Source organism: Lipomyces oligophaga (genome assembly GCF_038497815.1).
Source record: "Lipomyces oligophaga strain CBS 7107 unplaced genomic scaffold V1516scaffold_6, whole genome shotgun sequence".
Classification (NCBI taxonomy): domain Eukaryota; kingdom Fungi; phylum Ascomycota; class Lipomycetes; order Lipomycetales; family Lipomycetaceae; genus Lipomyces; species [Lipomyces] oligophaga.
The window spans coordinates 317,010-341,538 of NW_027117790.1; the positions used below are offsets into that span (position 1 = coordinate 317,010).

General features: G+C 44.0%; 13 protein-coding genes across 13 annotated transcripts; 7 read left to right on the forward strand and 6 right to left on the reverse strand.

Annotated features, from left to right (window-relative positions):
• Positions 1-244: 244 nt before the first annotated feature.
• On the forward strand, positions 245-2,041 carry V1516DRAFT_696562 (cryptococcal mannosyltransferase 1-domain-containing protein; the record flags this gene model as incomplete). Its single annotated transcript, XM_066924042.1, has 3 exons — positions 245-1,357; positions 1,392-1,424; positions 1,460-2,041. The coding sequence occupies 3 exons, from the start codon at positions 245-247 to the stop codon at positions 2,039-2,041; spliced, it is 1,728 nt and encodes a 575-aa protein (XP_066776099.1).
• A 57-nt stretch (positions 2,042-2,098) lies between these two features.
• On the reverse strand, positions 2,099-4,323 carry V1516DRAFT_678206 (phospholipid methyltransferase-domain-containing protein). Its single transcript, XM_066922723.1, has 2 exons — positions 3,786-4,323; positions 2,099-3,364 (listed from the first exon to the last, which is right to left on the reverse strand). The coding sequence occupies exons 1-2, from the start codon at positions 4,096-4,098 to the stop codon at positions 2,532-2,534; spliced, it is 1,146 nt and encodes a 381-aa protein (XP_066776100.1). The 5' UTR covers positions 4,099-4,323; the 3' UTR covers positions 2,099-2,531.
• A 372-nt stretch (positions 4,324-4,695) lies between these two features.
• Positions 4,696-6,069, forward strand: V1516DRAFT_678209 (Phox homologous domain-containing protein). The gene is made up of 4 exons (XM_066922724.1): positions 4,696-5,398; positions 5,453-5,478; positions 5,527-5,621; positions 5,685-6,069. The coding sequence occupies exons 1-4, from the start codon at positions 4,865-4,867 to the stop codon at positions 5,837-5,839; spliced, it is 810 nt and encodes a 269-aa protein (XP_066776101.1). The 5' UTR covers positions 4,696-4,864; the 3' UTR covers positions 5,840-6,069.
• Positions 6,070-6,085: 16 nt separating this feature from the next.
• V1516DRAFT_665380 (uncharacterized protein) lies at positions 6,086-6,882 on the reverse strand (the record flags this gene model as incomplete). Its single annotated transcript, XM_066920668.1, has 5 exons — positions 6,086-6,193; positions 6,253-6,474; positions 6,524-6,607; positions 6,656-6,775; positions 6,823-6,882. The coding sequence occupies 5 exons, from the start codon at positions 6,880-6,882 to the stop codon at positions 6,086-6,088; spliced, it is 594 nt and encodes a 197-aa protein (XP_066776102.1).
• Positions 6,883-7,597: 715 nt separating this feature from the next.
• On the reverse strand, positions 7,598-11,167 carry V1516DRAFT_665381 (P-loop containing nucleoside triphosphate hydrolase protein; the record flags this gene model as incomplete). The annotated part of the gene is made up of 5 exons (XM_066920669.1): positions 7,598-8,721; positions 8,770-9,013; positions 9,062-9,624; positions 9,684-11,015; positions 11,059-11,167. The coding sequence occupies 5 exons, from the start codon at positions 11,165-11,167 to the stop codon at positions 7,598-7,600; spliced, it is 3,372 nt and encodes a 1,123-aa protein (XP_066776103.1).
• A 116-nt stretch (positions 11,168-11,283) lies between these two features.
• V1516DRAFT_678225 (uncharacterized protein) lies at positions 11,284-12,166 on the forward strand. The gene is made up of 4 exons (XM_066922725.1): positions 11,284-11,466; positions 11,555-11,653; positions 11,710-11,874; positions 11,926-12,166. Exons 1-4 carry the CDS (start codon positions 11,430-11,432, stop codon positions 12,063-12,065), a joined length of 441 nt encoding a protein of 146 aa, XP_066776104.1. The 5' UTR covers positions 11,284-11,429; the 3' UTR covers positions 12,066-12,166.
• On the reverse strand, positions 12,126-13,052 carry V1516DRAFT_678232 (uncharacterized protein). The gene is made up of 5 exons (XM_066922726.1): positions 12,837-13,052; positions 12,644-12,719; positions 12,513-12,565; positions 12,444-12,461; positions 12,126-12,367 (listed from the first exon to the last, which is right to left on the reverse strand). The coding sequence occupies exons 1-5, from the start codon at positions 12,960-12,962 to the stop codon at positions 12,341-12,343; spliced, it is 300 nt and encodes a 99-aa protein (XP_066776105.1). The 5' UTR covers positions 12,963-13,052; the 3' UTR covers positions 12,126-12,340.
• A 238-nt stretch (positions 13,053-13,290) lies between these two features.
• Positions 13,291-15,577, forward strand: V1516DRAFT_678234 (P-loop containing nucleoside triphosphate hydrolase protein). The gene is made up of 2 exons (XM_066922727.1): positions 13,291-13,654; positions 13,709-15,577. Exons 1-2 carry the CDS (start codon positions 13,348-13,350, stop codon positions 15,433-15,435), a joined length of 2,034 nt encoding a protein of 677 aa, XP_066776106.1. The 5' UTR covers positions 13,291-13,347; the 3' UTR covers positions 15,436-15,577.
• A 94-nt stretch (positions 15,578-15,671) lies between these two features.
• Positions 15,672-17,153, forward strand: V1516DRAFT_678235 (uncharacterized protein). Its single transcript, XM_066922728.1, has 2 exons — positions 15,672-16,035; positions 16,094-17,153. Exons 1-2 carry the CDS (start codon positions 15,763-15,765, stop codon positions 16,994-16,996), a joined length of 1,176 nt encoding a protein of 391 aa, XP_066776107.1. The 5' UTR covers positions 15,672-15,762; the 3' UTR covers positions 16,997-17,153.
• Positions 17,154-17,951, forward strand: V1516DRAFT_678239 (uncharacterized protein). Its single transcript, XM_066922729.1, has one exon. The coding sequence runs from the start codon at positions 17,337-17,339 to the stop codon at positions 17,553-17,555; it is 219 nt and encodes a 72-aa protein (XP_066776108.1). The 5' UTR covers positions 17,154-17,336; the 3' UTR covers positions 17,556-17,951.
• Positions 17,952-18,956: 1,005 nt separating this feature from the next.
• Positions 18,957-19,798, reverse strand: V1516DRAFT_627682 (60S ribosomal protein eL18; the record flags this gene model as incomplete). The annotated part of the gene is made up of 2 exons (XM_066919807.1): positions 18,957-19,408; positions 19,687-19,798. The coding sequence occupies 2 exons, from the start codon at positions 19,796-19,798 to the stop codon at positions 18,957-18,959; spliced, it is 564 nt and encodes a 187-aa protein (XP_066776109.1).
• A 299-nt stretch (positions 19,799-20,097) lies between these two features.
• Positions 20,098-21,945, reverse strand: V1516DRAFT_678243 (mitochondrial carrier domain-containing protein). Its single transcript, XM_066922730.1, is given in 5 exon segments — positions 20,098-20,469; positions 20,526-20,677; positions 20,726-21,122; positions 21,183-21,859; positions 21,875-21,945. The coding sequence occupies 4 exon segments, from the start codon at positions 21,588-21,590 to the stop codon at positions 20,401-20,403; spliced, it is 1,026 nt and encodes a 341-aa protein (XP_066776110.1). The 5' UTR covers positions 21,591-21,859; positions 21,875-21,945; the 3' UTR covers positions 20,098-20,400.
• Positions 21,946-23,034: 1,089 nt separating this feature from the next.
• On the forward strand, positions 23,035-23,916 carry V1516DRAFT_696568 (NifU-like N terminal domain-containing protein; the record flags this gene model as incomplete). The annotated part of the gene is made up of 3 exons (XM_066924043.1): positions 23,035-23,129; positions 23,371-23,522; positions 23,573-23,916. The coding sequence occupies 3 exons, from the start codon at positions 23,035-23,037 to the stop codon at positions 23,914-23,916; spliced, it is 591 nt and encodes a 196-aa protein (XP_066776111.1).
• Positions 23,917-24,529: the final 613 nt, after the last annotated feature.

The window sequence follows — 24,529 nt, forward strand, 5'->3', positions numbered from 1 at the left end:
GCTAATTCTTACTGATCATATTCTTCTTGTCTATTTCCTCGGAAAAGTTTTTACTAAAACTTGTTTTCGTATTGCTACTAGCGTGAGAGTGGAGTCCGTCATATGTACCGCATCCCACTCCGCCTCTTCCATCGCAGAACCTCCTGTCCGTACGGTCCGCCGTCTCCGACACGGTCAACCCATTTTCTCACGAACAGACCTCGTTGTTTAGTGTGAATGGCCTTCTGAGTCCCTGTCCCGCTCAATGAAGTTCTTCAGATCATCGTCTTTGCGCTGGCTGCGCTCAGCGCAGCCCTCTCCGTTCGTCGCCGGGTTTCTCCTAGCCCCAGCCGTCGTATTCAGACTGAAATATCTGATCATTACTCACAATTCGCTTACTCTCGCACTCTTTGTGGCCGCGATATTTGTTTTTTTGCCATTTCTGCTGTTCAGAGCTTTTGTACGCTCTCTCAAAGTAGTATCCTCTTCACCTCGCTTGCAACTGTCCTACAACTCGCTGGTGCTCCTGATCATTGCCAGTTCATACTGCTTCTTCGTGTTCTCTCTCGGCTTAAGCTCTCCTTTTCCTTCAACCGCGCTATACGTCCCTCAATCGTCAAGCGACTCTCCGGAAGAAGCCTACTTCATCGCAGCAAACTTCTTCAACAATGAACAAATCCTGCCCAACTGGATTCGCGAAATCATTAAACTCATCGATGTCCTCGGTGAGAATAATGTCTTCGTATCCATATCAGAGAATGACTCTGTCGACGCGACAGCATCTCACATCTACCAGCTCACGCGTTATTTGTCGCACCATAAAATTCCCTACGCGTTTAATGTCACAACCGCAACAAGGCCATTTCCAAACCATAATCCGTGGCTCGACACTACGCATCGAATAGATTATATGACGGCAGTCCGTAACACCGTCTTCGATCCTCTGGCGGAACTATCGACGACTCCCCTTGGCGAGCGCATTTCCCGCGTCATATTCCTCAACGACGTTCTCTACCACCACACAGATGTTCTCAGATTGCTCCACGACGTTCGATCAAACCCAGAGACTTCTCTCACACCAACCGTCATGGCCTGTGGTCTTGATATGGAAACTGCTACTCTATACGACCAATGGGCTCTGCGCGACAAATGCGGTAGATCTGTTAATGGCATGTATCCCTACTTTAAGAGCCCCCTCGACAGACAGGCTGTTGCTCGTGGCGATATAGTTGAAGTCGGCACCTGCTGGAATGGAGTCGTCGTCATGCATGCAGATGTCTTCATGTCTCCTCCACGGCCGTACGCTCTCTTTCCTGATCTTCCTACAGAATTCTCAGTCCCTCAATCGTCGTCTCTGTTTTCCGATCCTGATCCGCTCGTACCATTTGCACCTCCACTACTCGATATTGCAGTCAACTCTTCAAAGCCCGAAAAGCCCCTCAACGGTCTACAACGTCGGCATTTGTTTTCTCGGCCCAAGCCTTCGACCTCCACCACTTCAAGCAAAATCAATCCTCTTAGATTTCCCGAACCTCCAGGTTCATGTATCATTTCCGAATGCACACTTCTCCCGCTCTCCTTGTTAAACAGCTACTTGATGTCTTGGGGAGGAGCCGTAACTCCGAGGATCGTTGTTGATACGTCAGTCATCGTGGCTTATCGTCACAAATGGTACTGGTACTACTCGTACTTTCTTCGGACTCCTATCATTTCCACCTGGATCTCTCTCGTCGAACATCCAATTCTTTCGCTCTGGTCTCAGTTCAATTTCGACTCATTCTATGAATGGAAAGAACTTAAAGACGGCTGCTATCCAGATCGATGGATCCGCTGTCCGCATGCTGATCCAATGCCCCCAAATATTCCCATGATTCGTGACCCTCCGACAAGTATTTCTGCTGCTGATCAGGATGATGATGCCAGAATAAAATTAATGATTCCAAAACCTAGAAAATCAAAGTCCAAATTGCTCAAACAGAAAGATAACCGTGCGAAAGATCTCCTGAAAAAAACCCAAAAAGACTTACTTTTGGAAAAGGAAAGATTGCTTCTGGAAGACTAGTTTTTTGCATTTTTGGCGTCGGGAATCTACAATATATCAATACCATCTACATGTACATATAACCAAATGTATAATTCACTATATACACATGCCAATAACTTGCTCAAATCAACTTTACAAATATCTTGCACAGCTTCTCCAGCTATCGACTTTATCACAATAACAATAACAAGAACTCACTGAATCTCCTCACAAATACTGCTAATTAGACCTTTTAATCCCTTTATTCCTTGTCATATCACAGAGCTACACTCTATGACCATTAGACAGACCCTTAGCATGCTGAGCAATTTGTATTTTTAACATCAAAATAAAGAACGTAATCAATTTTGGTTTTAGCCAGCCCGAAAGTCTGTTGAAGCTTCGAATCCTAGCTCTCAAAATCTAATGTATAGAATTATAATAATGTTGAATAAATATCCTTTTTCCGCTTATCAGTCTTAACTTTATCTCTTTTCCATTACTCTTACGAGTATCGTTTTTCACTGATTTATTCCTCTTTTTTAGTGCCGTATGTCTTCTCGATATGCGGATTTTCGACAATAAAAAGAAAAGCAAATTGACAGGCATGTGCGGCCAAAGAAACAGCCAAAAGCTCATATGACGCCGCCATCAGTGAAATACCATAGTATCCTGCATATCCAACAGAGTACATGGGATGCGGAACAAGCTCAAAAATACCGTCAAAGCAGAGCTCCAGATCCTCGAGGAAAAAGAAATCTCCCCAGTACCATGCGTAGTCTTTAACAACCCGGTGAGCATCCAATTTTACCCATAGATTGAAGAGGAAAAGGAAAATGCCTGCAAGCCAGCGGCCGACGTGCATGGAAAGACTCTGGTTCGCCGGGACTTTGGCACAGCAAAATGCGAACAAAATGTAAGATGTGAAATCAGACATAAGAATAAGATCAACCATACGTCGGAATAATAGCCAAGTGTTGTACTCGAGAGGTACGGCATCAAAGTCATAATCACTGCCCATCTTGGACTCCAGCTCTCTACGGATAATGCCATAAGTAGTTTTTTTAAATGAAGAAGCATTTGCTCCAGGCTTGTTGAAGACACCGGACGACTTTGCCCAGGCAGTGAGCGACCGGTTAACTGACTGCTGTCGAAGTAAATAACCTAGACCAGCATTGTACGACAACCGCGACACAGCATAGATTGCTAGAAAAACCCATTTGCGAGCCTGAGATGGAACCAGAAAACAAAGAAAGACGTACGAGGTGAGAATTGTCAGAGTTAGATAATCGGAGAATGATTTGGGCTTGCTGGGATCAAGGAGTGCGGTGACCATATCCTCAGTGGTCGGCACCGGGAAAACTATATGAAAGGGGCGAAGTCAGTTTGCTGTTGAAATACATTTCGGGTCTTGTGGCGAGGGGGGGGGAAGGGGGAGGTTGGAGGGGAAGTGTATGAAGAAGCACGACTGTCCAAAGAGCACAGAAAGGACAAGCAAAAAAAAGAACAAAGAAATCAGAGAAGATCTTGAAATATAAAGAAAAGCTCAATAGAAATGGACCAGTAAGAATTACATTCGAACGTCCAGATCAGTCACGAGGTGCAAAATCCTGGTCACCCGCACGCGACCGTAGGCACACGAGCAGGGTTCAGAACCTCATAGTGCGCGAGACACCCAACAATCGGGCAATCGGTCAGTCGGCCTCACCAAACACTCGGGTAATCGAGCACTCGGCTTCCATCCTGGGAAATGAAAAAATCAGAAATCAAAATAATAACACACCTGTTCCATCGGGGGTCTTTCCGTAGGTCACTTTAGAGGTATCCGGCTTGAGATAATGGCTGATCTGCATCTCGCGTCGGAGCTTCTTGAGCTGGGCACCCTTCTGCACCAGTGCAGCCTTGCGCTGCGTATACTTCTTTGCGAGCAACTCCTTGTTTGTCTGCAGCCGGCGCTTCGACTTGGATAATAGAGACACCTTCGATCCGGGCACCATGCCGGCCTTGAGTGCTGCGTCTTGCACAGCCGAGGAGTCAGAAAGGGCGGGCGAGCCGTGACGGGAGCGGATGAGTGTCGGTTGCTGGTCAGCCTTCATCTTTCAGAATCGGAAGTACAAAACAATATGGGAGAGTCGAGGTCGTGCTGTTGAAGACGAGCAAGGCAAAATGCAACAGAAAAAATAAGGTAGGCGCGACTTGCAGTTGAGACGAAGCACAAAAAACCGTATCGACCTCAAGAGTGTTGAGTCTGAGTTGGTGAGAAAGCGCCAGAATAAAGCGTGCGAGACACACGACCCCGGCTCAGTGACCCGCCCGTCCTCTGTCCAACAAGACTCGCAAATCAGAGCGCCCGCCGTCTGTAGGGCCGGCCACAGTCTTGTCTCGCACCACCAGCCCCCTACGATTACTTGCCGCTCCTGCACGTGTATAGTCACGTGGAGATTAGTCTTCACGTGATTGAAGTACGAACCGCACATGCTGTTCGGTCTTGTTGCTCGGGGCTGGGGCTCGGGCTCGGAGGGCACGTTGGAGTGGACGATGTCGTGTTCGGAATGGTCGGGTTCAGGTTCGGGGTCGCGGTCAGGGTCGGGTGGATGTTAGGGAGATTGCCCGAAATCTATGTTGGGCCATCTCCAGGCACTTCATTCGGGCAGCCGTGCTAGCCAGCCATTAGCGGTAGATTGATTAGAAGGGCATCCTGTTCATTTCACCCACCTAGTCTCAATCAACTGGCGCCTTCGAACTGGTCCGAGGACTTTTTTGCGATCAGTTTTCGCTTTTGCTGGATCTTCAAGAGATCGCTTATACAGTTCTAATCTAACCTTTGTCTTCTGCATCCGAGTCGAACCGCCGTTCAGGGCCATGGATGCCATTGCGCTGCCTGGAACTTCTTCAATGTCGCTCTCTATGCCCGCCTCAGACTCCAGCACCCTGGCTAAACTCCGCGATACGTTCACCTTCACCCGCATGAACTCGTCAGATCTCATGGAGACCCTGAGAACCGCCTTCTCGCCCACATCCAATGCGGGTGCGCTTGCTTCCTCGCTGTCCTCTTCTTCCTCGGCATTGTCTTCGGACTCGGTCCCAGCGACAGTCGCCGGATTGTCTTCCGGCTCCGACTCAGACACCCACGATGACGACGATGTCTCTGCGGTTACACCGGTCAGTCCGGCGTCGACTGCGACATCCACGTTGTCCATGTCTCCAGGTGATCCTTATGATCTTGCGCTCGTCGACCCAGTTCCCATCGCAATGGTCGATCACTCCATGGACGACGATGCTTCCAGTGGCAAGATGTGGGCTCGATCAGCTTGGGTTGGCGACTTCTCCATTGTGTCTGGTGCAACTAAGGCGAGCACCTATGTTTCCTGGCTCTGTGTTATCGAGACTGTCGAGGTATTTTGGCTGCTGCTGAATTTATTTTTCCGCTGGTTCTAACAAGCATCTTAGCGACGGACGATCAAATTCCGAAAGAGGTAGCTTGAACTTTTTTTTGGTTCTATATTATATACTAATATACCAAGATATTCTGAATTCGTCGCGCTGCAAACTGCTCTTTGTAAAGAGTATCCTCTTTTGCGTGCTGCTATCCCTGGGCTTCCGCCAAAGAGTATTATCTGTACGTATTCCATATTATGTTTGTGCGGTGATGATGTTCTTGACTTCTAACGAACCAAACTAGCCAAGTTTCGGCCCGCATTCCTCGAAGAGCGTCGTCGAGGTTTAGAGTTCTTTCTCGCTTGTATAATTCTTAATCCTGTATTTACGGGAAGTCAGGTCGTCAAAGAGTTCATTTCTTCGAGCTCCTCTGTTGTATCAGAGGATTCCGACGCATGAACTGATTCCTGGTTTCTGTGTATCATATTTCAAATTTTTCGGTGTTTTGGGTGTTTTGATCTTTTCCACCTTTCTATTTATTATTCATTCATTTTTCTTCTTGTATTTACTTTACGCATTTTTGGGGATTTGATCTGAATGAGTCTTTAACTAATATTTAATTCTACTGTGAAACCTGCTGAGATCTTAATAATTTAAAAGCAACCTCCATCCTTTAATATATGCTAGTGTAAAATATTTGCAGTATTATTCGCTATCACTTTCGTAATATAGCGGCGATTGCACGACCTGTGGACTAGCAGAGAGAGGACGCCTTTGGACTAGACCGCAGTTTAGACAAACCTCGCCGTATACCTGCATGAGCAAGATTAGAAATACACCGCTGAAGATAACTATAATTTATAATCACCCACCTCTGCTTCGCATTCGGGACAGTAAGCTACTGAGTCGTTTGGCGGCTGCTCGCTTCTTGAACCGCGAAATGTCAGTTTCCCGATTTCAGTACAACTAATTGACAAATCTTGGGCAGCCGCGAGTTTTTTTGCGGTTGTTCGTCGTTTCGTCAGATAATCTATATCTTCGTCGGGGTGAATTATACAGAGATTTTCGAAAATAAGATCAACGCTTTGATTCATCTGGTGCTCTAGGTCAGGATAAATATCTTTGGACGAAGACAGGTCTTACATGAATTGACCGGCGCGGATCTTTGTCCAGCTTTCCCATACAAGTCGGGCAAGTATTGCTTTTCTTAAGCCAACTCGTAATGCACTGTCTAGAGTTCAGTATAGACACTCCAGCTATCGCAACGATACACACCAAGTAGCAGAAGCAATGGCCGCATTCTGTGACACGGGGTTCAAACATGAGGTTCATGCACATCGAGCATTCGTGATGATCGGCAATAGTCTGGTACCAGCCCATCAAGGTTTCAATGACCTATTCCTTTTATTAGAACGTGAGCACCAAAATCAGAAACCACACACTTCGTCTTTGTAAAACAGCTCCTTGGTAAGTCTTGTAACTTCGCTACTTTCGTCAACCATTTTAGTAGGATAGAAATGCAATTTAAAGCAGGATTTTGAAGGAAAATTGAGCCATTTTATAACACGCGATCGTATCTCGCAGCTTGTTTGTCGCACTTAGAACGCGGACCAGCATCGAATATCAATTTGATTGTTGTATTGTAAAGCATTAAATTATGGTATGATGCGATTTATAAAGTCTTGTTTGGTATGACTGGTGTGATTGGTATGATCTAATATTGAAAATTTCCTAAGTCAGTGTGAAATATCAGGATATGGTATGATACATCATTGTACAATCTCTTGCTGGCATTGTACGTTAGACATAGTATCGTATCAGCTATACAATACCGCAAGAGTAGATGAGAGGGGTATTGTAGTATAATTCTTAATTCCTATAATGATCTGATTCAATCCGGATTCCAGCATATAGGCGACATCAGGGGTCTCATTTACTAGAAATAAGAAAAAAATAGCGACATATCATCACATCATAAACGCAGAAGATTCAATCTATGACAAAGCGTCCGCTGACCATCAAGAGAAAATTTCATACCAACAATCTAGTTGTATAAGCGGAATTTGCTCTGCCGCTTCCAAAGACTTGAACTGCTCTATTAATATAATACGCTTGCAAGCAGCGAATGCTGCAATATGGCTGTAGCCGCTCTCCTCTAATATTTCATATTTCATCTATTTTGTAATTATACATCATCCATGTCTTAAAATCTAAAAGCTAGTCACTAACCAAGTCCGGATCAGTTTTAAACAAGTCCACAAGAGGATCAAACACTTGCGCATATTCCAAGCGCTCATCTAGAATATTCATATCAATGAAGTGCGACTGAGCAATCAGCTCATTAGTTGGTCCATCATCCGTGACCGTTTTCGCTGCTGCAAACTCTGACTGTGTCATTTTTCGTCTTCGATCAAACATTTTGTCTTCGATTGTATCTTTCAAAACCAGAGTTTCCACATACACCGGCTTTGACTGACCAATACGGTGCGCTCGTCTCATAGCCTGAGCCTCAATATTTGGTTGCCAGACCGGATTGATGAAAAAAATACGCGATGCTCCAGTCACATTCAAGCCATGTGAAGCTAGATTGAGATCCATCAGCATGACTCGATATTGAGGTAAGGAATTGAATGCCATCAGATTCTTACTGCGCGTCTGTTTGGGTAAAGACGTAGTGTAGAAGCAGTGATCAATACCGAGTATTTCCAGACCTTCGCCAATATAATACGCAATATCGTCGTATTCGTAAAAAATGATAATTTTCTCCTCTCTATGCAGCTCGAGAACTCGTGAAAGAATGTATGTCAGCTTTGAAGAAAATGTACCTATAATCTTTGCAGAGCGATATACTGACTGCGGTCCCAGATTTATCGGCATCGTGCTCAGGTCGTAAGAATAGTTCATGAAGCTTTTGGATTGTGTAACAGTCGAAGAATGTGACTGAATTTTATGTTCAGCACGGACTTTGGACGTATGTTGCGAAACTCCAGGAAGATCTCTCATTTTATTTTCTGTGTCTCGAGTTCGAGCGGAAGTGGATTTTCGAGGTGACATTTTCGCAATATTACTTGCTAGTGTTGATACCGGCGGCTGTGCTTGTGGCTGCCCAGTTGTACTTTCTTCTTCTCCCTTAGCATCATTTGTAAACGCAGTCAATTCATGCACTATATTGGAGATTTCGTGGTCTAAAATATGGCCTAATTCGTCACGCCGCTTTATCTTCCGCGATCGGTCTTGGATGCTCAGTACCGTTGGGCCAGCCATAGAAAGAGAGTGTGCTCGTTTCATGCCCTCGGGCAATGACTCTACCACTGTCTGTGGCATCCCTTTGATGAAATATCCTGAACCGGTTAGTTAGCTATATTCTATAAGATCAGAACAATACATACCCATTTCATGATACTCGGATGAAAAGGTCCAAGCAGAATTGTTCAAGACAGTTTGTCCAGACCTTATGGAATTACGAAGTAGCTCTATATCGTCTTCTGTATATACTTTCCCGTTCGTCAGACAATGATTAGCCACGTCGATCATAAATTGTACATCATCGGCTGAAAATCCAGTCCAATAGAATGTACTATGCTGCAGATTGGTGACCAGGCGCCTTAATTGAGCCCGATTATTCCGATGAAACTAGAGTTATGAGCTTAAATACTTCTTCACAGGGGATTATCAACATACAAGATAATCTTGATCTCTTCGATCGGAAGACACAGCATTGACAGCAACAAAGGCATGAAATAAGTTGATATTGAACTTATTGAACAGTGATGGCTCAAGACTGACCACGTTATGATATAAAGGAGGTAGCTGGACATCTTTCTCTAAATCTGTCCATCGATGTCGAACCAATACTTGTGTGAGAACCCGCTCCACGACTTCAGCTCGCTTCTCATCAAGATAAGGCGCAGTACAGTACTTCGTCCAGGAACCATAACTTTCTGTCCAAGGTGGCATCTGCAGGAAGTCGGTCACTATATGTCCCAACCGAGCCAAATCTGAAGATGTTCGAGTCGCACCATTGTCAATGCGATTCTCAGCTCCGAAAGATATGGAAGTTGAGTCAGAATTCAGTCCAACATTAATACCTAATAGTCCAGGAACAGGTGTACCGGTTACTGCCCATTTACGGTCAGTATTTAGATACTTCGCTCCTTGTGCAGTATAAGTACTCGATGTAGCCATCGAATGACCCTCGTCAACTAACAGCCGTTTCCATCGAATCTTATGAATTGGTGAAGATGCTAATAAATGTCAGAGCTGCTTCCGAGCTGCTTTAAGAATATACTTAATCAACACATACCATTTTTAAACTCTAATCCAAACCGACGCTGAGACATTAAAACTACATCGAACTGCGACATATCTACCGATGGCTTAAATGTAGTATAGATTAAAACAGACAAGAACTCAGGCTCAACATGTTTGGCAATCTCAAGCTCCCATTGCGAAAGAAGAGCATCAGGACATAGTACTAACGTACTTCTCGACAGATAAATCCGTTTTGTGGCGGCTTTCGCTTTTCCTCTTGTTCCATCGCGGCCCGCAGGACTATAGAGTGTGTTTTCTATATCATAAAAAGCACGACAAGATTGTAAGACATTTAATACTCTAGTTGGCAATCTGTTGGCATATTTTTGCCATGGCTGACCATGACTAGTGACTGTATATGCGGCCAAAGTCGACAAAGCGGGTATATATTTGTATTTGATTGGAACGTTCAGATAACGGTCTGGGATCCTACTTTCCTGGTGTTTAGTGATGCAAATTAAAGCGATGCAGATACATGTCTTTCCAAAACCCATTTCCTCAGAGAGGATGCCGCCACAAATACTTTCAAAGAACGTGGGCCGAATTTGAACTTCAAATGTATCACTGTCCATGTAAAACTCTTGGTTGCCCAGGGTGTACCTCGTCAGTCGAGGATCGATGATCTCATCGGGAATAAGCTCTTTGGTCAACATTTCAACCACCGTTTCGCGCTGATACGGATATAGTTCGGATCTCATGCCTGTAATCTTGCCTGATCGGATTTCTTCGACTAGATCAACAATATCAAGATCTGGAATGTTGCCAGGGTCCCTAGCGGCTGGTGAAATGCGGTTGTACATTTCAGAGAGTGAAGATACATGTTCAGGAGGAGGTCTCAAAAACGGAATGAACGTTGCTTCGCAAATACCGTCCCAAGATAGAGGATTAGCATTGACAGTCGACAAAAAGTTCTTGATTCTCTTCTTGGACACTGAGCCAGACAGAGGGAGAAAACGTCGGCCTTCGACGTCCTTTGGTACGATATATATACGAAATCTAATCATCCCAGGTCGCAAAACTTTATATGTAGCTCTAATTAGATATTTGTTGTACATGTATTCTAATGTTTTCAGCGGTTCCTCAAGCTGTATCGATTTATCTCCTGGCGGTTCGGCCCACTGCCAACCGTCTGGAGCTTCGATTCCTGGCATAGGCATAGGAGGAAGATTGGGTACCTCGATCGTACCGACTCTAGCGAGGTTGTCTAGATTGTTAAGTAGAGCAGCAAGCCCTTGGAGTCGCTGGATTTCACTGGCAGATTGAATAAATGCTTGTTTCGACTTTCGCTTCGGCGAGGGAGAAACGAAAGAGTCGCAATCATTTTCTAAATAGTTAATATTAATCCAATGACATGCAGTCCAATATACCTCGCTTTCGTGTTATTGGAGAGTTCTTGGAGCTATTAATAATGGGAGCAAGGCCTCCTATATGACTGGATTCGCAGTCGCCTTGCATGGATTCCTCTGAGGGCGGCATCGAGAATTTTTGGTCATTCCGATTAACTAGGATGGATATCAATGATTTCCTAGGTATTTTCTTATCAAAATCAGTGAATTCAAGCAAATGTCGTCTGAATTGGCCTGATTTCAGACTGTAACTCTATTTCCGAGTCGGCAATATTCTTCTAAGAACCCCAGATTGGATAGTGTTGGGAGAAGTGTTCTACAGCTTTAGCTCCTAGTCCATCAGTTTTGGTCTTTTGAATTTTTTTGGTGAATAACTGGTTGAAACAGAAACAATGGCAAATAGTAGACAGCAGTCTACGATTCATGTTGGTGCGTGCGAGTTTTGCGAGCAATCAGAATCAAATTTGAATTCAGATTTGCGAGAATTGGCCGTACATGCGAACTAACTAAAACGTAGGTGGACTGGATTCGACAGTGACGGAGCAAGATCTTCAGCACACGTTTGTTCCGTTTGGCGATATCGTGGAGATACAGCTGCCAAAAGATCCTAAGTCGCGTAAGTCGAGTTTTTCAGTGATGCTTAGCTGGCCGTGTGTTGATAGCTTTGAACAGGAGAACCCCATCGAGGATTCGCTCTGATTGAATTTGAATATCCCATGGACGCCGAGGCTGCAATCGACAACATGCATCTTTCAGAACTAAATGGGAAGGTCATTCGGGTAAAGCAAAGCAGACCGCAGAAGGAAAAGTTTGATATTCAGAATGCGAGAACTGCAGGTAGGTTTGATATTTATAACTTGAGTTTGAGAGGAAGTCTAATCTGTCTAGTATGGGACCAAGAATCGTGGATGGAGGAAAACGTGGTGGATCATGCTGATCGTCAAGTATTCGAACAGAGTTTAGCGGAAGCAGGGAATGGACATGGAAATAAAGAGGTGGATGCTATGGAAGGACTAGAGATAGCATAACTTGCTTGCCAGAGTGTCTACGAAAAGTTTACAATCTCCTTGGGCTGATGTATAATAGTGTAACATAGACGAAAATATTAATTGAATTTCACAAAAATCCAGTACCAATTAGGGACACAAGATAATATAGTAAAAGGGAAAAAATGCACATTATAAATGTTAATATCGGCTCAGCTCCCGCGAATCACTAGTCTGGGAACATCTTTCGAGATCAAACTACAGAAGATCAGATTCCACCCGTCAAATTGTGCTGAGCCAAATGCCCTAAAATCAGCTTATTTGCTAGATCTGTTGACCTTGACCTGCGACTAGTTAGTACTGGCATAGGTTGAGTACGCTTCATAAATAATGAAGATAGTATTCGAACATAATACATACACCAGGATCATAAAGAAGCTATTATACATTAGAATATCGCAGAAACGAGCAAATCTTGCAATCACTCACCTTAAGACCGATACCATATGCTGCAAAGCCCAAAGCTGCGAGAAGCACAATGGCTAGTAAAAAGTCAGCTTGAGTCCACATCACCTTTAACGGACAATTCACAAAATTGTGATCGTCTGCCAAATACTTACCAAGAGGATAAAGCTCAGCGGGCATATCTTTCAACTTTGCGAGCTTAGAGGTCGGCTGGGCAATGGACTTGTCGGCCTGTTCGGGAGTCAGTATTCAATTTTTCCCACAAAGAAATGATCCAACAAGTGACGAAATTTAATAATACAAACACTCAAATACGCTCGAAAACTCAATAAAACTTGACCTACATACCCGAACAATAAATGATGAATGGAAGTTTCGCACGGAAGCAGCGCGAATCTGGTTCGCATACATGTTGCGGAAGGCCGAGTTGGCTGCCGGACGAGCAGCAGCAGCGCGGAAAAGAGCAGCGTTCATTGTATAATCCTAATTGAGGGCAGAATTAAAAGTGGATCGTCAAAATACCGTCCTATTACTGTTGTGTAATTGTCAATAAGCGTACTTTATACAAAGCAAAGGCGTAGAAAACAAGCTTGCATTTGTCGCTCTCCCCGGCGCTTTGAGCGGCCTGCGATTGGACAGACGCACGTGATAGTCTGCGAAAATCCCTTGCCCAGGCGCTCAGTCAGCTGAGCGCGGCTCAGTCTCGTGATTTAGTCATGGGTTATCATGTGATATCACATGATCTCGTTAACAGAAAAATTCAGGGCCATATTCATTGAAAGTAAAAGGTAATTCAAGATTGGAGATATCGACTCAAACGGGGCTGTCATTCTAAACGAGATCCGAGCCAGAGCACTCGATGTCGTTTCATTTGTCCCTGTTTTTGCGGTTCCCCGGACGTGTTCCTCTGCGGTCGTACAATGGGCTGCCTGTGCATGGATCTCAGCGGGCTTCATCACAGGTCAAGACCCAGTTCCAACGGGCATGGATCCGAACAGATTCCACACAGCTCCCGACGTCGAAGAGGAGTCTAACTGTAGATTTGACATCGGTGCAGGCTAGCGATGTTAGTGAGATCGGTGAGATCAATTCTCTAAAACAGGTTCGAATGAATGACATTAGTCGTTTGTTTTCCTTAGTTCGTCCTGAAGCATGGTCGTTAGGATGTAAGTTATTCAGTTATAGATAATTCAAACGATATGCATTTTGACAATCATCAGTGGCTCTTTTTTGTCTAGGCGTTTCGTCAGCTGTTGCAATGTGCATTCCATTTTCCGTTGGCAAGATTTTGGATTTGACCAAAGATTCGGACGATGAGAATGGTCGTAAACTCGTGTCCTATAGGGAGAAGAGAGAAAAGGTTAGGCTGTACGGGTTCACATTTGTCCAAGTTAATGCCATCTTAGCGGGTGTATTTATGGTCGGTGCTACTGCTCATTTTGGTCGAGTATATATTCTACGTGTCGTAGGCGAACGTGTCGTTGCGCGGCTACGGTCGCAACTATACAAACGGACGATTCTTCAAGACGCAGGATTTTTCGACGCAAACAAAGTTGGCGATTTACTTTCTCGGTTTTCAAGTGACGCGAATATCGTGGCAAAGTCCCTCACGCAAAACATTGCGGACGGTCTTCGGGCATTAGTGACGGGTACTGCGGGATTGATTATGATGGGCTGGGTCAGCATGGAATTGACTGCTATTATAATTGCTGCTCTGCCGCCAGTCGCTGTCGGTGCATACTATTATGGCCGTCGGATTCGTGATATTACGACTCGTAGCCAGCAGACCTTGGGTCGCTCGACTCGAGTAGCGGAAGAGACCCTCAATGGAATAGAAACTGTTCAAGCCTTTTCGGCAGAACTGACGGCTGTTCGCAACTACAATAATGAAATACGAAATATATATCACATCGGAAAAGAAGAAGCTCAGTTATCGGCGAGCTTTTTCTCAGCCACGAATCTTATCGGCAATCTCACTCTGTTGACCGTATTGTCAGCAGGTACAAGCATGATTATGCGTGGCGATATCTCAATTGGAGATCTCTCTTCATTCATGATGTACTCTGCCTATACCGGCAGCGCTATGATTGGACTGTCGTCATTTTACAGCAAGATGATGAAAGGTTTGGGAGCTTCAAAGCGAGTGTTTGAGCTCGAGGATAGTGTACGTGAGATCCGCAGCACTGCTGGCCAGCCTGTTCGGGACATAGACAGTCGAGGACCAATAGCGTTTGATCACGTTCAGTTTTCATATCCAACGAGATCTAACTCCCCGGTTTTTCGGAACTTGTCGTTTACAGTTGCTGCCGGATCGAATGTTTGTGTTGTAGGTCCTTCTGGTGGAGGCAAGACTACCGTGTCGAAGCTACTGATGCGATACTATGATCCGCAGGGCGGACGAGTGACGTTGAATGGGCGCGACATTCGGGAGTACAATCTTCAGTCATTTCGCAGACATATTGGGATAGTGGGACAGAGTCCAGTACTATTTTCGGGCACGATAGCAGAGAATATTGCATTCGGCTATGCAGAAGCGACCAAACAAGAGATTGAGGATGCGGCCCGGCAAGCAAACTGTGAGTCGATGCTATCTGATTTCGCCGACGGACTGAACACACAAGTGGGACCTAGAGGAGCACAGTTGAGTGGAGGACAAAAACAGCGGATCGCGATAGCTCGGGCACTTATTCGAAAACCGTCGATTCTGATTTTGGACGAAGCTACGTCGGCTCTAGATGCCGAGAGCGAGAGCGCCGTCACAGATGCGCTGGCTGGTGTTATTGCCAATCGTGGAGTCACTACTATTTCAATTTCACACAGACTGGCTGCAATAAGACGGAGCGATATGGTCATTGTTCTTGATTCAGAGGGAGATGTTGCGGAAACAGGACGTTTCCAAGACTTAGTCGCGGACGAAGGCAGTTACTTCATGCGTGTTTTAACTTAATATTTGGATTGGATAGGATTAGATTGTGTATATAGAGTATCTTGGTCTGAAGTATAGGTATCGGATCGTACAAAGCATTAAAATAAGAATAGTATTATCACTACTTGCTTGTAGTCTTGCCGCAATAGTATTATTACTGATCTATTCATTCTTCGTATACAAATCCCTGATTTACAAATGTCCCAATTGACTTGGGACTAGACATGACTCGCCATCGGTCACTTCGTCCGAAGTCTAGAGGACCTAGAAAACTGGTGAGTATTGTATTATCTATATTCTATATCATCTGGAATATAGAATATAGAATATACATAAATACAAAAAGTCATGGAGCCTACCACTTCAAAAACTCGTGGACCACGCGCATCTCATTCGGCTCTGCCGTATACCACTGCCTCAACCTCAACTTCGTTCTCGCAGATATCCAGTCATGCTCCCCATGCCCACGCTTCCTCGATCGACAACGACGAATGGATCCTATTCTCCGCACAAGACTCGACTTCCTCTGCTCTTGATGAACTGGCGGCGCGTGCAGACTATGATGATGATGAAGTCGATACCGAGCAGGATCTCGATATTGAATTCGATGAGCGCGATATCGTAAGTTCCCAAGTCGGCGGTCAGTCCTCCGTACTAACTACTATTCTCCTCGTTCTAGCCCACTCCAGTTCGACGTCTGACTACTCGAAACACGTCTTTTTCATTTCCACAGCTTGACACTCTGCAATCTCTATCTGCGTCCTACGACTATCACCACCAGTTCCCCTTGGCCGCCTCTCCCTCCCGTCTATTGCCTCCCCCACATGCCGCCTTGTCCGCCGACGAGATAACAGCAAGAATCAACGCATGGAGGCTCGACCAATCCCAGGCTGCGCTTCGGCGCATGAGAAGATTAAAAGGCGAGCAGTCGATTGCTGAAAGTGCATCGTCATCGGTAGTAGATAGTGAACTCGTCAAAGACGATGCTTCCCTCGGCTCATCGATTCCTGATCCTCTTTCCGAATCAGAATCAGAAGACGGCGTCGGCTTCGACTATATAGATTCGCATGATATAGACCAAGCTGTCGTAGCTGCTGCTTCATCGTCTGTGAGTTATAACGTTCTTTACTCTTCTTCTCTGTCGACCCGCAATTTGCAGCCGCCGTCGTCCTCGTCTTTCGAGACCACTCACGCTCCCCGGAAGTTTTCTGTATCCTCGAATATCTCAGATGAGACCACTTCTCCCCTCCAGCAAGTTCCTTCGTCTTCTTTTTGGCAGCGTCTCACTCGCACTGTCATCCACAATATCATCGGTATCAACGATGACGTTCTCGACGCGCTCTTCCGCTCCGATCGGCCATCTTCTCTGTACGCGACCTCACTTGCCACTCGAACAAACTCAGATATCGAGGTTTCCTCTTCTGCTCGTCTATCTGATCGTCCAGGATCGATCCTCAGCTCTTCCTCAAGTAATAGACGCATCTGGGAAGACCGCCTCATTCAACGAATTTCAAAAGAACTTGCCCTGCGCTACTGTCGCGATTACGGTTCCGTAGAATTTTGTACCGGCTTGTTTGTCTAAACTTTTATGTTTGTTCGTGCCTTTTTTACTTTCCTCAGCCCTTGGCGCTCGGTGTTGTCTGTCATCTTTGGTCTGTCGTCTTTCTAGCTTTCCACTCTTGAGCTTTTATCTTAGGTCTATCTCTTAATATGTTAACTAATTTTGTTTTGATTGAGCTCTTCCACTCTTTGGTTAGTAGTCCGTAACTTTTCAGTCCATCTGATAGTCTACTTTCGCCTAAAATCATTAAACTTCTTTGTCGAGTTTGCTATTTGCCTTATCAGATCTTAATATTAAAACCTCACACTAATAATTTTAATCATCGTAATGCTGTCAGTCTTATACTCTTTTAATAATTTTGATGAGAGTTGCTAAGTTGATGTTTTTCTTTGCCATTTGGACGATTCCTCTCTTACAATCGCATAATGACAGGAGATATACTGATTCTTTTCTTGTTTCTATTTGCTCACTTTTACAATCTCAGATATTCACATTCGCTGCATATATCCACTCTGCTCATCATATTGCATCCTCTAACTCCAATTCAATATTTTCATCGTACCAATCTCAAGCACAATGACACTGGACCAAATACTAAACATTTTACATAGAGAAGCCGGATATATATTGCCTCAGCCGAAATCTAATCGCCTGCGATATGTCTTACATAGAATTCTAATTCTGTCTACTGCTCTGTTATTCTGAAAATTTTCGAATATGTTCTCCTGATTTGTTCGAAATAAAATCTGCAATGGCATGGAGGACCGTGATGTATAATACTCTGCAGCATGATGACTCCTAACTTCGAAAATAATTTAAATCGACGACAAAGAGCTTACCAATTATTCCAACCTCTCACTCTGCATGTCTGATAGCCCTTGAGAAACCCAATTGATGTGAAAATTAGAAAGTCTAAGCAAGACTGCAATGTAGAGGAGGTCTCGCATGATCTTGACAAAAACGTATCTTCCTGTAGCTAAATCGTTTGTATTATATTAACTAATAATACAAAAGGGTATCAATCAGCAATTCCCAATTGAATGTGATTTATGTCTTAGTCTCAGACTCAGTCAAGACTCTGCAGATAGATATAACCCGGCAACAATGCAATAGCTACGGGCCGAAACCACGACAGAGTAATTGTTAGCGTATTCTAGTCAGCACAAGTTCAGAATAGAATTTTCCTAAAGATCGGCTGCTGAATCGCACAAATCCATACTCTTGCCCACCTTGTTCTCATTCATCTTGTAGATAAAATTTCAACTTCTCTTCAGTATACAACAGATGGACAAAAATTTCTGATGAATACACCAGAACGATCTTGACCGCGGCATGTAATATGGAGCTCAGAAAATATCATAGCAACCAAAATAGAATCACTGCAAAAGGTAATATGACCAAATGCTTATTGACAGAAAGAATAATAGACCACAAACCAGTTGACATCAGAGTTTGATTTTCATTAACTTGTTAATGGATTCGCAGATTTATGAATTCGTAGATTTGAGGTTACTGAGTTTGAACGTGTTCGTAAATAATTGACACCCAGACTGACGAAATAAAATATGTGATCACTGTAATTCACAGTTTTCTACGTTTACCTTTCCCTTACTTCATATTCAAGTTCAACTGTTCTCAGAAGAATACTACTGCGGGCTGCAATAAGTCTTCTGCTCTTTCGAAATAGAATTCACAACAAAATACTACACCAGCTATCATAATAAAACAAACCACTTTTATATTGCCATTATGTTATACATACAAAGCGTCGTCGAGTCCTTTTTCTTAAAAAAAACTCTGAAAGTATCAAAACTCCCTCCACATAACAGGATTCTAATCCTTAATTATGCTTGGAAATCATCGAAACTATTAAAGACCCAAACATGCAATAACGAAAAAAATAAAAAATACGCTGACACCGATATAAACAAGTAAATCGATAAAGAAATTGTCAAACAATGCTTTCTTAATTTTTCTTCGCTTAGACCTTGAAACCACGCGAACGACGACGACCACGACCAGTCTCAAATTTGCGGCCGACGGAAAGAACCTTGGGAACTTTGTGCTTGTGGGGACCGAAACCAAAGCTCTTGACCTCCTTTCTGGAGTTCTTAGGGCCTCTAATAAGAAGAGTATTCTTGCCAGTAGGAGCACGGAGTGCAAGCTGGTCAAGGGTAATGATCTCACCACCAGCCTTAAGAATCTTTTCGCGAGCACCAGCCGAAACACGGAGAGCTGCGACGGTAACCTTAGGAAAATCCTTGATCAGTCTAACATCATCAGTGATTGAACCAACAACAACAACGATCTTGTCCTGGTTGCCCTCTGGCTTGACGGCATTGGCGAGACGAGTGACGGAAACAGGAGGACGGTTAGCCTTGCTGAGAAACAATCTTCGGAGAATAATCTGGTTGAACTTAGCATCGGTTCGGCCTAGACAAAAATGTTAGTATATAAACTTCATGTGTATCAAGTCACGAAAGAAATTGTCTGTGCAAGAAAAAATTAGAGAGTGAAAGCGCTGTCGGGTAGGTTTGAGGAGGTTCGATTGTGGTCCATCTATGCTCAATTCAGATTAACGAATAGTCCGCGCATGAAAAATACCACGATTCCGAACTCTAGCCAATAACGAAATCACCCGTATTAACGATCACCCTGAAATTCCACTCGCACACCAATTTACTCGTTCGAATCCATAGAACTTCACTTACGAGCAAGAAACCGATAGAGCTTGACAAGAAGCTTAAGGTAAGCGTTGTCAGACGCAGGAGCACCACGGTGGCTGCTCTTGACGTGCTGCTTCTTCAGTAAATCGATTCCCATTCTGATCTTCTTTTATCTTCTGTCTGAGTTGAAATAATCTCTATAGAAGAGGATAAAATGAACGAAAATAGTTGTTGACCTGGATTGTGGGTGCCAGAATTGGGCTTGGGACTCAAGCCTAACTATCCAAAGACCCGACCAGGCAGCGGCGTCGACTCTACGCTGGAGCAGACATCTCAAACAGTCACGTCAGAAAGCCCTAATATTAGGGTTTAATCAAAAATTACTACAAAATCCACAATTCTGCTTCTAGTCTCTAATTTGACGGGATGATTATGTAATCGTTGATAAAAGCTAATCATACTATAATGTATATTTTGATACAGAATTGGCATATGACAAAATAATGGAATTATATGATACATCAGCTAATGACTGAAAAAACATAGTAATACAAATGACAGAAAGACAGCCAATAGAGGTATATCGAAATTCTTTAGCCTGTACACCACAACAACCAAAATATAGAGACCGATAACCGAACGAGAGACCCCAGACAAATAAAAGAAATGAATGAATGCAAAATTGTTGGTGTATATATTATACTAGGATTATAGATAATTTACCAATGAGGAGTAGGATAAAAGTCTAAATACACAAGTCTATTGTGTTAGAAAATCTTTGACAAGTTCATAACTGAGCCAACTGCTAGCCATTGAAGGAGCAACTTTCTGCAGATATCGTTAGTAAATATAAAACTAAGGGCAAATTGAAAAAGATAACTTGCCAGAAGGTTTGCAGATAAGCCCTTATATAAACCAAATGGGCCTTCCTTCTTGGTGATTTTGACAATGGCGTCAACAACACCAGTGTATTGAAATCCTAGATCTTTCATTGTGTTCACTTGAAAACGTCGTCTTAAAACGTCGAATGGGTATGCTAAAAAAATTTAGAACAGAGTAATAGACCAGATATATGATGGCATACTTAGAGTCTGAGCGACTGCTCCACTGATAGCACCGCATGTGAGTTTACCAACTGCACCGATATTTCCGCTGTCATCGAGAAACATCTCACGAAGACTCTCGTAAACAGCAAAATTGAGACCAACATAAGGAGCCACGCCTATCGTGGTTGGAATCATACCACGATATAGAGCCGGAAGTCCACCCTCTGTTTTGTAAAGCATTTTCGTCGTAGACCACATACCAGGCGCGTTCTCCTTGCTGACATGAAGACTTCCGACAGCAGCAGTCTGAATAGAAAGTCGCGTGCGGACAATGTCGAGGGGATAGGTAGCAGCTACAGAGGTTACTCCAGCTAAAGCTCCAGCAAACAGTCTTCGGGGAGTGTCTAACTCTGTTTTTCCCGGTTCCATGATCATCTAAAGTTGAGTATTAGAAACTGAAAAGAACTAGATCAAGAGTCAGATAAATCAGCATACCTCTTTATAGATTGTGTAGCTGCTGTATTGCACCGCACTGTAAGGGACTATACGAATGCAGTTGATGCCGTTTCCGCGCATATATCCACGCCAGCCTTCTTCTTTCCACATTCGCGACAGCGTACCACCAACACCTTGGTAATTAGCGGAACCGGGACCTTGCACTTGCATGATGATTTTCATGCGCTCGAACGGCGAGACAACTGTTCTCGAGACGGCACCGGCGACGCCGCCAGCAACGAATGCTGCGACAGTTGGTCGAGCAAAGTACTCCTTGACGGCAATAGAGAACGGAGTCTGCTGTTCTGAAGAAGTCATTGAACTGGCCGTGGTGGGGGAAGTTGACGATGAAGGCGATGAGGTGGACGCAGTTTTAGTCGCAGTGGTGTTTGCTGAAGACAAGCTCATGGTTGCGATTGAGCACGGGGAGAGGGAACGGAACGGGAGCGGAAAGCAAAACGCGCGCGAGCGAGAACCAATCGGAGAAGGCAATTGAAGGCAAACGAGAGTGGGTATCAACAAAAGAGACTAAGAGAATAAGAGAAAGAATGCTTTTGGAGCTAAGAATGCAGATTTCCACGCTCCAAGCTGAGATTGAAGGTGTTCGGACTATTCAATAACAAAACGCGGGGGAGAAAGGGAGGTCTTCGCGCTGTGTGGGTTCGCGCTGTGTGGGTTCGCGCTGTGTGGGTGCAGAGTAAAAAAGTAAGGGTCGCGTTGTCGGACAAGCGCAGAACATCTGCAGAACCGCTGTCGAGCGTCCGTTCGGCGGACGTTCGATTAACGTCGAATGTCTATATCTAGAATGGCACTCATAACTTTTCAGTTTTGCTTTCAGTTTATTTTTAAGAATGTAGAGGACATAATTAATTAACTAATCGTCTAACGCCTATTTCTGTAGATTACTGAAGTGCAATCGAGTGGTCAAGTGAAAGCACTTCTTACTGGTCATTGAGAATTCAAAATTACTGTTCTTTGTCTCTTATGCTATATATGAATATATATCTTTGATCCTGCCTTTGCCCACATCAGCCCGCCTTCAAAAATACATCAAATGAATACCATATCTTTCCATTTAACCACACTTTGATATCTGCAGATGCATTCCCATATTCAGTATACCGTAACAGCCCTCACACGTGACTTCAAAAGTACCCTAAGCCAATACGTCGAAGTGCCGGCTAGACGTCGGATGGATGGCTGTCTGCGTGAGTAATATGTCGGAAATAGTATGGGTTTGGTTCCTGTGTCTGCTGCTCAAGGTTGCTGAGGATTGTTAGGGCTACTGAGAGCAACAACGTCAGATGTGACTGGAGCTGGCGAAACTGCGTCAACGGTGACATAATATTCCTAGATCGACTCTGATGTAGATAATCAACATCGGCAACAGCAGTGTTCTATACAGAAATGTCGGTGCCAAACTACCCATCAGCTTTCCGCCCGTTCCTCCCAAAGGCTCTCCCAGTATTGGAAATCTAATCTCCGGATCGACGTTTTGGGCTCGCCACTGGAGGTGCATGTGGGCTCTCACTGCCCACTATAGCTACCACGTGATTTTAACTCCGTCTGACAAATCAGATTCTCGTGACCCGCCTCTTTTCCGGCCCGCAGTCTATTGGGCGGCCAGTCAGAAACTAAGGTTTAAGACCCCGGTCATCGTCGTCTAGGCTTCTTATTACTGCGTGGGTGCTAGAAATTCGGCGAATTATCCATCCGCGCTTCATTTTCTCTTCCTCTTTTTGGTGTATTTTCTACAGATTTGAACACCTCTCTCTGCACTTTTGGTCTTTTTATATTCTTCTATTTCTGCAATTTCGCCTCTGTCGTCGATTATTTGTCTTATTCTGTTCAGATGTTTACTCTCACTCGTCAAATTCGTCCCGTTGCTGCCGCTATCCGCGGTTCGCCTGCCCCGCTCCTTGCACGCGCTTATCACGCAAAAGATATGTATTTTCCCGCTTAGTTTCCTGTTTGCTAGTTTTGTTTTTAAGCTATTGGAATTTTTAAACAGTCTGATTGCCTACTGTCGGGATCATTTTACGAGATGAACGATTTGGTAATTTGTTGTGGCTGGTTGATTTGTCAGATCGATCGTATTTCGGAAATTGGCGTGTAACACAGTTCATATTTTGCGTGTTACTTTTGCTGTTGTACTGGTTGACTGTTTAATTGATTCACTGCTTGCTAGACCATTGTTACAATGGTACTATTCTCGTTTGCACTGCTTTGTTTTTGAACTCTTAATACTGACTCTTATTTTACTGCTTGATCACTACAAGAATCCCCGCAATGTTGGTTCCATGAACAAGAATGATATGGATGTTGGCACTGGACTTGTTGGTATGTGAATCTTTTGTTTATTTCTAATGTCAGCTGCTTACCAAATATAGGTGCCCCTGCCTGTGGTGATGTCATGAAACTTCAAATCCGTGTTGATGACAACGGAGTTATTTCAGATGTCAAGTTCAAGACATTTGGATGCGGTAGTGCCATTGCTTCTTCTTCTTACCTTACTGAGCTTGTTCGAGGTATGACTCTCGATGAAGCTGGTAAGGTTAAGAACACTGCAATTGCCAAAGAGCTCTCCCTTCCGCCGGTAAAGCTCCATTGCTCTATGCTTGCCGAAGATGCCATCAAGAGTGCCATTAAAGATTATCAGTCCAAGCGAGCCTCGCGCACAGTTTTGTCCGATTCAAGTGTAAGCTCGCTCGGAACTAAGCAGGCTTCGGCTTAAATATCTATATCTAATTCTCGACAATATTACATGCCTCAAATCCATTGCGGCGTTTCATTCGCCGCCGAAGGACCTGTTCACGAAGGATGTTTCATTTCTGAACGTGACTTCTTAGGTTCTATTTTCTTATGATCGTATATAAATCCGGGTCTTTCAATGCACCTGTCTACTGGTTTTTTGCGTTTTATCTATATTTGTGTTATGTCTTACCCGACTAATGCAAAGCTATTAAAAAGAAGGAGTATTGGTGTCGTCTTGTTCTCATAGTTTTGATGTGAAGCTTTTTGTTGTTTTTCTTTGAACGTTCTCAAATATTATATGGAACTGCATAAGTAGCGTTTTTTTCTGCGTTTGTGAATTACTCCTCTCTGTCGGTACGTTCTTGTTTTTACTGATTTCAAATACATGGATACGAAGTCAATTTTCCCTATATCTAAACTGTGGCCAAGTGTTTTCGATCTGTGTAGAGATAAGAATACTATTTCACATATACAAATTGGTTTACAAAATGGCTATTATTAATTTAATAGGCATATGAAGTCTAATGAACGTCGTGTGTATATATTTCTTCCCGCTTCGTACTGCATCTTATCCCTCCCTATTCACCTCAAAT

What these genes read in the sequence shown, in the direction of transcription:
- V1516DRAFT_678243 (XM_066922730.1), bottom strand. Translation starts at nt 21,590, where the DNA reads ATGAGCTTGTCTTCAGCAAACACCACTGCGACTAAAACTGCGTCCACC. An exon ending in AGCAGTCGCTCAGACTCTAA is followed by an intron (nt 20,678 to 20,725) that starts GTATGCCATCAT and finishes AAATTTTTTTAG; the next exon opens with CATACCCATTCGACGTTTTA. An exon ending in GCTTATCTGCAAACCTTCTG is followed by an intron (nt 20,470 to 20,525) that starts GCAAGTTATCTT and finishes CGATATCTGCAG; the next exon opens with AAAGTTGCTCCTTCAATGGC.
- V1516DRAFT_678206 (XM_066922723.1), bottom strand. Translation starts at nt 4,098, where the DNA reads ATGAAGGCTGACCAGCAACCGACACTCATCCGCTCCCGTCACGGCTCG. An exon ending in AAAGACCCCCGATGGAACAG is followed by an intron (nt 3,365 to 3,785) that starts GTGTGTTATTAT and finishes CCTTTCATATAG; the next exon opens with TTTTCCCGGTGCCGACCACT.
- V1516DRAFT_678209 (XM_066922724.1), top strand. Translation starts at nt 4,865, where the DNA reads ATGGATGCCATTGCGCTGCCTGGAACTTCTTCAATGTCGCTCTCTATG. An exon ending in GTGTTATCGAGACTGTCGAG is followed by an intron (nt 5,399 to 5,452) that starts GTATTTTGGCTG and finishes CAAGCATCTTAG; the next exon opens with CGACGGACGATCAAATTCCG. An exon ending in ACGATCAAATTCCGAAAGAG is followed by an intron (nt 5,479 to 5,526) that starts GTAGCTTGAACT and finishes TAATATACCAAG; the next exon opens with ATATTCTGAATTCGTCGCGC.
- V1516DRAFT_678225 (XM_066922725.1), top strand. Translation starts at nt 11,430, where the DNA reads ATGGCAAATAGTAGACAGCAGTCTACGATTCATGTTG. An exon ending in GCAGTCTACGATTCATGTTG is followed by an intron (nt 11,467 to 11,554) that starts GTGCGTGCGAGT and finishes ACTAAAACGTAG; the next exon opens with GTGGACTGGATTCGACAGTG. An exon ending in TCAGAATGCGAGAACTGCAG is followed by an intron (nt 11,875 to 11,925) that starts GTAGGTTTGATA and finishes TAATCTGTCTAG; the next exon opens with TATGGGACCAAGAATCGTGG.
- V1516DRAFT_678239 (XM_066922729.1), top strand. Translation starts at nt 17,337, where the DNA reads ATGAGAGTTGCTAAGTTGATGTTTTTCTTTGCCATTTGGACGATTCCT.
- V1516DRAFT_678234 (XM_066922727.1), top strand. Translation starts at nt 13,348, where the DNA reads ATGTCGTTTCATTTGTCCCTGTTTTTGCGGTTCCCCGGACGTGTTCCT. An exon ending in TGAAGCATGGTCGTTAGGAT is followed by an intron (nt 13,655 to 13,708) that starts GTAAGTTATTCA and finishes GACAATCATCAG; the next exon opens with TGGCTCTTTTTTGTCTAGGC.
- V1516DRAFT_678232 (XM_066922726.1), bottom strand. Translation starts at nt 12,962, where the DNA reads ATGAACGCTGCTCTTTTCCGCGCTGCTGCTGCTCGTCCGGCAGCCAAC. An exon ending in ATTCATCATTTATTGTTCGG is followed by an intron (nt 12,720 to 12,836) that starts GTATGTAGGTCA and finishes ACTCCCGAACAG; the next exon opens with GCCGACAAGTCCATTGCCCA. An exon ending in CGCTGAGCTTTATCCTCTTG is followed by an intron (nt 12,566 to 12,643) that starts GTAAGTATTTGG and finishes ACTTTTTACTAG; the next exon opens with CCATTGTGCTTCTCGCAGCT.
- V1516DRAFT_678235 (XM_066922728.1), top strand. Translation starts at nt 15,763, where the DNA reads ATGGAGCCTACCACTTCAAAAACTCGTGGACCACGCGCATCTCATTCG. An exon ending in AATTCGATGAGCGCGATATC is followed by an intron (nt 16,036 to 16,093) that starts GTAAGTTCCCAA and finishes TCCTCGTTCTAG; the next exon opens with CCCACTCCAGTTCGACGTCT.